The sequence below is a fragment of the Girardinichthys multiradiatus genome, chromosome 24 (assembly GCF_021462225.1).
Source record: "Girardinichthys multiradiatus isolate DD_20200921_A chromosome 24, DD_fGirMul_XY1, whole genome shotgun sequence".
Classification (NCBI taxonomy): domain Eukaryota; kingdom Metazoa; phylum Chordata; class Actinopteri; order Cyprinodontiformes; family Goodeidae; genus Girardinichthys; species Girardinichthys multiradiatus.
The window spans coordinates 11,784,141-11,794,977 of record NC_061816.1 but is presented as its reverse complement, the minus strand read 5'-3'; the positions used below and the strand labels follow the sequence as shown (position 1 = coordinate 11,794,977).

Sequence of the window (10,837 nt, the reverse complement as noted above, 5' to 3'; positions counted from 1 at the left end):
GGGGAAATGCCTGTTGCAGACCGCTGGAAACACAGCACTGAACTTGTAATTTATTGTTTGTACAACTGCTACGTGTGAATAAAGAAACAATGAGATGAGTTTTATTTATTATAGTAATTTTGTATCAAATTACTATTTAACTTTAGGAATATGACTGTGGTGAAATAATCATATGTAAGAATATAGAGTTTTCTTTTCTAGTCATCCACATGAATAAATGTATATAAAATCTATATATTTAAACACTTTTGTGTCCGTGTCATTGAAATCTCTGCAGACTGGTTTACATGTTAATGACTGTACATGTGTTTTTATGAGTTGCTGCCATTACGCAAGCTTTAATCCTACTTTCAATTGTAATTTTAGTCTTAATAGCATGCAAGAATACAAATGTGTGCATGGCTTCACAAGAGAACACTTTGGAAAACAGGTGTGGTCTGTCTCAAGTACACCTGATCAAGCCAATCGGGGCCTTCGTTAGCTGCATGAGGTGTGCTGGAGACAGAACCCGTCAGTAACCTGGACTGGGGAGGTTAGTGTTTCATTACATGCTAGAAATAAGGCAAAGTCAAGGCATTTGTCAAAAATATCCTGGGAAAATATCAGTTTTGCTCATACAAAAGGGCCAAACATACTTTAGCAAAGGCCTTGAATCTTGATGGAGACACAGTTAGAAGCAAAGTTCAGACATTGAAAGGAACCGAAGCAACACCGGAATGTGGCAAAAAGGGAAGTTATCAGTTGCCGCCTCTAAACTCCTAAGGTAAACATGGTACAGGGCAGTAAAAAAAAAAAACCTCGAAAGGCTGCAAGACTTGATGAGCTCCATTCCTGAACTCCAACACCTACACCACTGCTGACCCAACGGCACAAGAAAGGTCAGCTCCAATTTGCTCAGAACTACAGGGGTTGGACAATGAAACTGAAACACCTGGTTTTAGACCACAATAATTTATTAGTATCGTGTAGGGCCTCCTTTTGCGGCCAATACAGCGTGAATTCGTCTTGGGAATGACATATACAAGTCCTGCACAGTGGTCAGAGGGATTTTAAGCCATTCTTCTTGCAGGATAGTGGCCAGGTCACTACGTGATACTGGTGGAGGAAAACGTTTCCTGACTCGCTCCTCCAAAACACCCCAAAGTGGCTCAATAATATTTAGATCTGGTGACTGTGCAGGCCATGGGAGATGTTCAACTTCACTTTCATGTTCATCAAACCAATCTTTCACCAGTCTTGCTGTGTGTATTGGTGCATTGTCATCCTGATACACGGCACCACCTTCAGGATACAATGTTTGAACCATTGGATGCACATAGTCCTCAAGAATGGTTCGGTAGTCCTTGGCAGTGACGCGCCCATCTAGCACAAGTATTGGGCCAAGGGAATGCCATGATATGGCAGCCCAAACCATCACTGATCCACCCCCATGCTTCACTCTGGGCATGCAACAGTCTGGATGGTACGCTTCTTTGGGGCTTCTCCACACCGTAACTCTCCCGGATGTGGGGAAAACAGTAAAGGTGGACTCATCAGAGAACAATACATGTTTCACATTGTCCACAGCCCAAGATTTGCGCTCCTTGCACCATTGAAACCGACGTTTGGCATTGGCATGAGTGACCAAAGGTTTGGCTATAGCAGCCCGGCCGTCTATATTGACCCTGTGGAGCTTCTGACGGACAGTTCTGGTGGAAACAGGAGAGTTGAGGTGCACATTTAATTCTGTCATGATTTGGGCAGCCGTGGTTTTATGTTTTTTGGATACAATCCGGGTTAGCACCCGAACATCCCTTTCAGACAGCTTCCTCTTGCGTCCACAGTTAATCCTGTTGGATGTGGTTCGTCCTTCTTGGTGGTATGCTGACATTACCCTGGATACCGTGGCTCTTGATACATCACAAAGACTTGCTGTCTTGGTCACAGATGCGCCAGCAAGACGTGCACCAACAATTTGTCCTCTTTTGAACTCTGGTATGTCACCCATAATGTTGTGTGCATTTCAATATTTTGATCAAAACTGTGCTCTTACCCTGCTAATTGAACCTTCACACTCTGCTCTTACTGGTGCAATGTGCAATCAATGAAGACTGGCTACCAGGCTGGTCCAATTTAGCCATGAAACCTCCCACACTAAAATGACAGGTGTTTCAGTTTCATTGTCCAACCCCTGTAGATAAATAACTAGACAAATGTTCTAGTTTTCTAAAGAAAAATCTTAGTTGTACTGTAAGAGGAACCAGTTACACTGGGCCCGGCCCAAAAAAGGGTTGTCCACTGTATTACAACACTAAAAACCCAAACAAATGACCCTGTGTCCACAATTTATTTACAGAAGACATGTTCTTCAACACTTTATGCCAAGTACTGTTGAGTTATTTAGTGTGAACAAAGTATACACCATATGTTGAACATGTGACAATTGTGCTTAAAGTAACACAACTTTCTCATACCTCAGAATCTTGTTAGATCAACCTCTGCTGCAAGATTTATGCAAGGTTCATATTTTTTGTAGCAGAAAAAAATTCACAAAGCCTACAGCCACTGTTCCAACCTTAAACTGTCTTGCAAAAGTTTTCATACCCTGTGAACTTTCCAAATCTTTAAACACATTTTAAAACATGTTTTCAGGTTCTAAACACCAGCTTCTACGTATTTTATTTGGGTTAAATCAACACAAACGCATTATTATGAAGTGGATGGAAAATGTTAAATAGATTTTCAACATTTTGTGCAAACACAAATCTGAAAAGCCACCATTTGCATTTGCAAGTACTTAGGACTGTACTTGGATGACAAACTGGTCCACAAATATGGATATGGTAAACAAAAATAGCCTGAGCCGTCTGTTTTTTTCTGGGACAGCTTAGGTCCTTCATCATCTGCTGAAAGATGCTGCGGATGTTCTATGATTCTGTGGTGGCCAGTGCCAGAGCCAGTGTTTGCTGTTGTTTGCTGAGGCAGCAGAATGAGGGTTAAGAACACCAACAGACTCAATGAAATTATCAGGAAGGCCAACCATGTCATGGGAGAAAAACTACACTCCTTGGACATGGTGTTTGAAAGGAGAACATTGTCTAAAATTAGGAGCATGTTGGAATTTTCTTCACATCCTCCCCATTATTAGCTAAATAGTTACAGGAGCACATTTGGCAATAAACTCAGATTGCCACAATGTAAAACACACATGAATATGCTTTAATCTAAACAATACAATTTTACTTCTGGCTCTGTGTTTAGGGTTTTTGCTCTGCTGTAAGGTGAACCTTTGTCTATGTGTCAAGTCTTTTGCATCCCCCAGCAGGTTTTCTTCCAGGATTGCCCTGTTTTAGCTCCATCTTCTCATCAGCTGTGACAAGCTCTTCTGTTCCTGCTGAAGAAAAACATCCCCACAGCATTATGCTGCCACTATTAACCCTCTGCAGCCTTCCTAGAATACTTGCATCCATTTTTAGATTCTAATGAAATACATTGAAGTTTGTTCTTCAGCATCTACAAGGGAAATGAACATTTGAAAGGCACACCAAATGAAACAATGTGGACAGACTGCCCCCATATGTTCAATCCGTTTTAGTAAAGGTTTTATTAGCGATGCAAAGGCGCCACCTATTGGCCAAATCTTTGATAGGTCATGAAATGCCTTCACAACAGTCGTTAGGTCTGTCTGCCATCTAGTGGAAGAACACCGAATTACATTTTTGTTTCTTTTTCAGTGCTGAGGTTTTAAGGTAGACTGTTGGGAACTTTCCACAGACTGGATCAGTGATGATTGGTTTTGTGTCAAAGTGGGAAATTCTGACTATCATCGAAGCATCGAAGTACAGTCTGTTTATTAAAGCTTCTAAATATTTGTTTGTGTGATACAAAAAAAAAAAAACATTATTTTAGAGATTTAAAGCATTCATGCTGCAGAAATCTCAGATTTTTTTGTGATTCTTGTTTTATTACGTTCACTTGTGAGTGAAAAGCACATTATGGAGCATCTCTGTACTTTTTTGGCCGTTTTATTGAAATTCAAACGTAAACTCTTCCTGTCTTTTACAGTGGTTGGAACAGTAAGAGCGGGCGGGGGACGAAAACAGGACGACGGGGGCCTGGGCTCCCTTCCCCGGAGCGGGATGCAGCCCGATGGAGGAGCTGCTCCACCTTAAGAACTCGGCGGCCCCCGTCTGCTCCTTCACCCCGCGGAGCGGGGCTGCTGGAAGCCGGTCAGAGCGCCCCGCAGCCGGCATTGGGCACGAACCATAGTCAAGATGACTATGGTTCGTGGACCCGGCCATCACGACCTTTTTTCCTTTCCAGCTGCGCATCAGCCGCACCCTGTCCGTCACATCAGTTTAGATTTCAAATATGCTGATAAACGTGATATATATATATATATATATCACGTTTATGTAAATTGAGACGTTTAATTAAATTACATTGCGTTAGAAATAGATGGTGTGTCTAATTCCTGTGGCTAAGGAAAAGATTCCCCTTCCTCCACAATGATTGATTATCATGGCAGCGCTCCAGGTCGCTGTTGCGTTTTCCTTGCGCACGGGATTTGGCCCCTTCTCCCAAATCAAAGAGTGCTCAGGAAAGGGGGTGGTCCCGACCCAGCTGGGATACATAAATAGGAGCAACCGGCTCTTCATCTGACTGCAAGACAAGAGAGGAGAACAGATCAGACCATTTTCCCGAACTCAAAACCAGAACCAGAAACATCTGGAGAGGGGGACGGAGAGAGAGAGCGATCTGTTGGAATTTACTGCTGTTCTCCACCACTTTTCTTCAACGAGTTGAGCCTGCTCATAACTTTAAATGCACTGGAAATTCGTTTTTGTTTTGTGCAAGCTCATAGTGGAAATATAGCTAATTTAAAGGATTTTACTCACTTCACTGTAGAGACTTTATTTTTTATTAAACCTCATAGCCTATATCCACTTGTTGGATTTCACAGCTGCATGATGTGGTTTTCAAGTGTTAGTACTGGTTTAATAGCCCTTTTGTGCGTCGGCGCAGTTCGCTGCGCCTGGGAGAAGAGCACCGTGGTGCCGGTCAGGTTGGACCGGTCAGAGCGCAAAAGTGAACCATGGCGGACTCTCTCCTCAGAGGAGAAGGAGGCGCAGACCAGGCTGTACCGCTTGGACGTTTTTGGAAAGCAGCTGGTTTTGCAGCTGGAGCCCGATCAGACCTTCCTGGCGCCGGGGTTCGTCTTCCACGTCGTGGGTAGCCCCGAGTCCGTACCGGTCCGGGAAGTCGAAAGCGCCGCTGAGCCCGGCTGCTTCTTCTCAGGCACTGTGAACAGAGAGGAGCGCTCAGCCGCCGCGCTCAACCTGTGCCACGGACTCACCGGAGGATTCTTCTTCCAGGGGGAGGAGTACTTCATCCAGCCGCTAAACTCCAGCGAGTTCCTCCCGGGGAGAAAGGAGGAGGATGTGCACATGGTCCGCAGGAGAAACCGCGTAGCTTTGGCTCAGGAAGGGAGCTCCAAGTGCGGGGTCAGCGAGGACGAGGAGCGAGTGCCAAGAAATCTGGAGCAGGAGGCCAGTCACGGAGTGCCTAACGCAGAGCAAACAGGTAATACTGAGCGCATTTTACACACTATTACTAATCTTTATTGTAGTTCAACTAACACACCAAGAAAACCAAAGAAAAAAACTCCAAACGTTTTCTGCTGATTGTGTAAAACAAAAACACGTTTTTCTATAAATCATTGATCTTGATGAGTAAGGAGCCGGTGCGTTGCGCCGTTAGTGCCACAATATCAATGGAAAGAAATATATATATAAATGAAAGAAAAAAACCTTTAATAAATATATTTATTTTTCTATGATTATTCAATAAGATTTTCCAATTCTTTATACATTTTTATGTCAGTATTAATTAAAGGAAATATTTTTAAAGAGATGGCGTGAGAGAGAATTTGTAATACCTCCTGTGTTATGGTGTGCCATGAAACACTTTTCATACTGTCATACCTAACGTCCGATTAGTTAACTTGAAGCTCCATAGAGAGGGAGTAAAGGAGAGAGGAGGAGTAGCGGAGAAAAGGGGAGGGGAGGCAGAGGTTGGGGGCTGCCGGGCCAACAACGCTGAGAAGTGTGAACTCACCCCCTGGTACAACTGGTACCGCCTGAGTTTATTTTCCTGAAAGGATTTTCTCCCATTTCTAACTAGCAAACTTTTTCCACACCAAAAGGTCAATTTCAGACCGCCAAAAAGGAGGAGCCATCGGTGGTGTGAATTGTGAGTCACAGAAGCCAGACTGCTTCTTAAAAAAAACTAAAATTGAACATAATTTCCTGAGATGTACTGTAGATAAATTCGTTTTCAAAATTAAAATACATAAACTAAGAGTCTAAAGTGAACAATCATTGAAAGATGATTTTGACCATATATCTGATCTGTGAACCTCTGACCTCCCCTGTTTTTCCCCTCAGCCAACCACAGGACCAGACGCTTTGTTTCCACCCCACGCTATTTGGAGATCATGCTGGTGGCCGACCAGTCCATGGCCGAGTTCCATGGTGCTGGACTCAAACCATACCTTCTTACCATCATGGCAGTGGCGTCCCGTCTCTACCACCACCCCAGCATCCACAACTCCATCAGCCTGGCAGTGGTGAAACTGCTTGTGGTATATGAGGAGGAGCGAGGCCCTCAGGTGTCAAGCAACGCTGCCATGACCCTCCGCAACTTCTGTCAATGGCAGCGGCAGCACAACCCTCCAAGTGACCGCCACCCAGAGCACTACGATACGGCCGTGCTCTTCACCAGAACAGTGAGTTTGACTAGAGATAGTTAAAGGGAAGAAGGAATTATCAGTAGTCATGATATCAGCATTAATCTACTCTTTTCTCCCTCTTTAGGATCTTTGTGGAGCCCATTCTTGTGACACTTTAGGGATGGCAGATGTTGGTACAGTTTGCGACCCTGAGAGAAGCTGCTCCATCGTTGAGGATGATGGGCTGCAGGCAGCGTTTACAGTGGCACATGAACTGGGTAAAACTAAATGTTAACAAAAATCTTTGAAACATATAATGAAGTGCATATCATACTACAGGTGCTAACAGTTTAATTGATTTATGTCTCTCAGGCCATGTCTTCAATATGCCTCATGATGATGCCCAGCTTTGTTCAGGGGTCAATGGCGCCCACTGGAGCTCTCACATGATGGCCTCCACTCTGTCCAATCTGGACCAACAGCAACCATGGTCTCCCTGCTCTGCCCTCATGATCACCAGTTTCCTGGACAATGGCCACGGTCAATGCTTGCTGGATAAGCCAGTCAAACCTCAGTCGCTTCCCCAGCCTCTGCCAGGGATGGTCTACAGCGCTGATCATCAATGTCGCCTGACTTTTGGGGAGGATTCCCAACACTGCCCAGACTTAAGTACCATGTGTGCAGCTCTGTGGTGCACTGTGACCACATCCAGTGGTTGGGTGGTGTGCCAGACCAAGAACTTCCCTTGGGCTGATGGGACACCTTGTGGGCATGAGGGCTACTGCCTGGCTGGACGATGTCTCAATAAGACTCTAGCTGCTGAACATCAGGTAGGATGAAACACCAACATGACCTACTCTTCACTACTTTGCCTTTTGTTAAAAATGTTCGCTGAGTCTGGCCTTCTCTAACCTTTTTATTGTATATCCTCACTAGACTTCGGTTAATGGTGGCTGGGGCATGTGGGGTTCCTGGGGTGATTGTTCTCGAACCTGTGGAGGTGGGGTACAGTATTCCTTTCGTGCTTGTGACAATCCCTTACCGAAAAATGGAGGCAAGTACTGTGAAGGCAAGAGGATCCAGTACCGCTCCTGCAACACTGAAGTCTGCCCTGACACCAATGGTAAGAGATTTGGACTGCCACAGAGCCAGGAGAGACTAAAGTGGCTCAAAGCAGTAAATCTGATCTCTGCGCTTCTGTTACTCAGGCCTGTCGTTTCGTGAGGAACAGTGTTTGGCCCACAATGATATGTCGGCTCAAGTGTCATTGGGTTCAGGCGAGGGTGTCGAGTGGGTGCCCAAGTATGCTGGAGTTTCACCCAAAGACCGCTGCAAACTGGTGTGTCGGGCCAAGGGGACTGGATACTTTTTTGTCCTCAAACCTAAGGTAAACTAATAATACATGTTTGTTATGTTATCATTTTAACAGTCTTTGTCCCAAGTCTCTTATTCAATAAGATTTTTCCATAAGACAAACTTCTTATTGTCCTATTTCGTCCTTCTGCTGACCCCAGGTTGCTGATGGAACACCCTGCAGCCCAGATTCCACCTCAGTTTGTGTGCAAGGCCAGTGTGTCAAGGCTGGGTGTGATCGTATCATTGGCTCTAACCGGCGCTTTGATAAATGTGGTGTTTGTGGTGGGGATGGATCTTCCTGCAAGAAAGTGTCAGGCTCTCTGGAGCGTGCCAGGTAAGCATATACCAGATCTTCAAGCCATTAAATATTAATTTTAGACACTATTGTACCCTTGTCAAAGTGTTTTTAATATTTAAGTTTTGCCTCCATCTATCTTTGTGTTAGGCCTGGTTATCAGGATGTTGTAACTATTCCTGCTGGTGCCACCCACCTGGACATTAAACAGCGTTCTCCAACCAATGGCCATCAAGATAATAGCTACCTGGCAGTGCGTCGGCAGGATGGAACATACCTGTTAAACGGTGGTTATAAACTAATGACCATGGAGACAGATATTGCCCTCCAAGGGGCGCTGTTGAGATACAGTGGCTCTTCTGCCACCCTAGAGCGTCTCCGAAGCTTTGCCCCACTCCCAGAGCCCCTCACCATCCAAGTATTGTCTGTAGGCGAAGCCCCAAGGCCCCGAGTTAAGTACAGCTACTTTACCCCCAGACCCAACAATGCTGCTTCAGCTTCTATCAACGGAGGTCGCCGCCATTCAATTAATGCCATCCGGGAGTTTGGTGGAGCAGAGTGGACCCTCAGGGAGTGGGGTCCATGTTCTCAGACCTGTGGAGGAGGTGGGCAACAAAGAGAGGTAGTGTGTTTGGACCCACAGGGACATACATCAAGAGACTGCCCCGAGGAGCTTCGACCTTTGGTCTCACGGTCCTGCGCCTCCCAGTCGTGCCCTACCTGGCTTCCAGGCCAATGGTCAGAATGTTCCAAGACCTGCGGCCGGGGCTTTCGCAAGCGGCCGCTGCGTTGCATTGGGCATGACGGACACACTATAAGCCTTGACAACTGTGACCCCAAAGACCGCCCACGACCACTGCTGGAAATGTGCAATCAGAGGGCCTGCTAATGATTGCATCTACAATCTTAACCCCTTCCATTGCAGATTTTTGCTACAAAAAACTCTTATTTTTTCTACATTATTTTCCCACGGACAATCTAATGAGGTCAATGAATGTTTACAACCAGGGCTACACATAAGTCCACAACTGTTGTGATTGTAACTGCCAATACTTAACCATTCTCTCCCGAGCCCCGAATGTTGAACAAACGTGGCAGCGGCAAAGACTGACCACATCTTTACTCCTATTCTGTCAACAGTGGCACATCTTACCTTAATTTAGCAGGAAAGAGCTGCTTACCATGCTACATCATCCTCGGTGTGTTAGCGTGAGTGCTTGTGTGTCAAAATATTTTGATGCATATATATCATGATTGTCTAAGCTGGGCTGGACAGACCAATAAGATTTAGTGTAGAGGGTGAGGTACAGGGTTGCTATATTATGTATATAAAGAAGAATATCTCATCTACTTGCTCACCCCATCAGGTATGGAAAACAAGATAGCTCATAGTCTTTATGTTCAAAACCGCATTTATTTATCAGAAACCTGAAGCACTTCAACTTTGTAATTTTTTTAGTTTTTTGGCACATCATGTTACCAAGCTTGTCTAAATGCCTCAGAACTTTGTCTCTTAGCCATATCTTGCCTTCATGTACACAGCCTCTAATGAGGGAGCTCAAAAGACCAAAGAGGAGAGTGTGAATTTATGTATGTGTGTGTAAGTGTGTGTGTAGGTGTGTTTGGAGACCTAAAGAGGGACTTGTCTCCTGCTACTACTTCATAAAGAAGTCTCTCCTGCCTTCTGCGAAGGCTTTGTGTTTCATGCGTTCTTTTTTTTCTTTTTGTATAGAATATACAAACGTTATTTATTTTTGTACAGCCTGTTAAATATAATCATTTGCCTTTAAAAAAAAAAAAAAAGATTACTATTTTTTATTGTAAGTGAGATCACAGAAGGATGTAGATTATATAGAGTATTTATACAGTTTTATAAATATATATATTTGGTCCTAGATTCATGAATAAAGCATCACCTTGACTTGTTCAGCTGATGTCTCAAGAGTGGTTTGTCTTTTTGAAGTTGGTAGATTTGCTGACCTTTGATTTTTGGTAGCCAACTACATTTAATGATGGCAATGACTAAACTAAAATATATGAATGCTAAAAAAATGTTTAAAAAAAATCAGTCTTAAATCTATTGAAGCTCCTTACAGGGAGTTTTTACAAGAGGTAAAAAATTAGCTTTCTGAGTTTGATTCTGAACTTTGGGACCTTTTCCCAATCTGTCTCTCTACCTGGTTTTTGTCTGAAGGTCGTTCTCTCCAGGGAGGCCTCTGCTTTTTCATCTGCCTCAGGTGTTGCCATTTGGCGATTCCTTGCTTGGAAATCATAACTAAATTAAACACGGGAAAAAACACTTTCAAATAATTTCTAAGTAATAGTAAACAGTAGTAGAAAACAAGGAGATGCATGACTAGAAGGTTACAAAAAAAAAAAAAACATTAAAGTGGCATAAAATGTCCAATGAACAATTTTTTGTTTCACACCCAACTAAACAGGATGATCAGATCTAGACTGATCCAATTAGGCTTCTC

General features: G+C 44.0%; 1 protein-coding gene across 1 annotated transcript; it reads left to right on the top strand.

Moving 5' to 3' along the window:
• Positions 1-4,633: 4,633 nt before the first annotated feature.
• On the top strand, positions 4,634-10,289 carry adamts1 (ADAM metallopeptidase with thrombospondin type 1 motif, 1). Its single transcript, XM_047355741.1, has 8 exons — positions 4,634-5,562; positions 6,426-6,766; positions 6,855-6,987; positions 7,082-7,539; positions 7,646-7,832; positions 7,918-8,096; positions 8,224-8,399; positions 8,511-10,289. The coding sequence occupies exons 1-8, from the start codon at positions 4,947-4,949 to the stop codon at positions 9,247-9,249; spliced, it is 2,829 nt and encodes a 942-aa protein (XP_047211697.1). The 5' UTR covers positions 4,634-4,946; the 3' UTR covers positions 9,250-10,289.
• Positions 10,290-10,837: the final 548 nt, after the last annotated feature.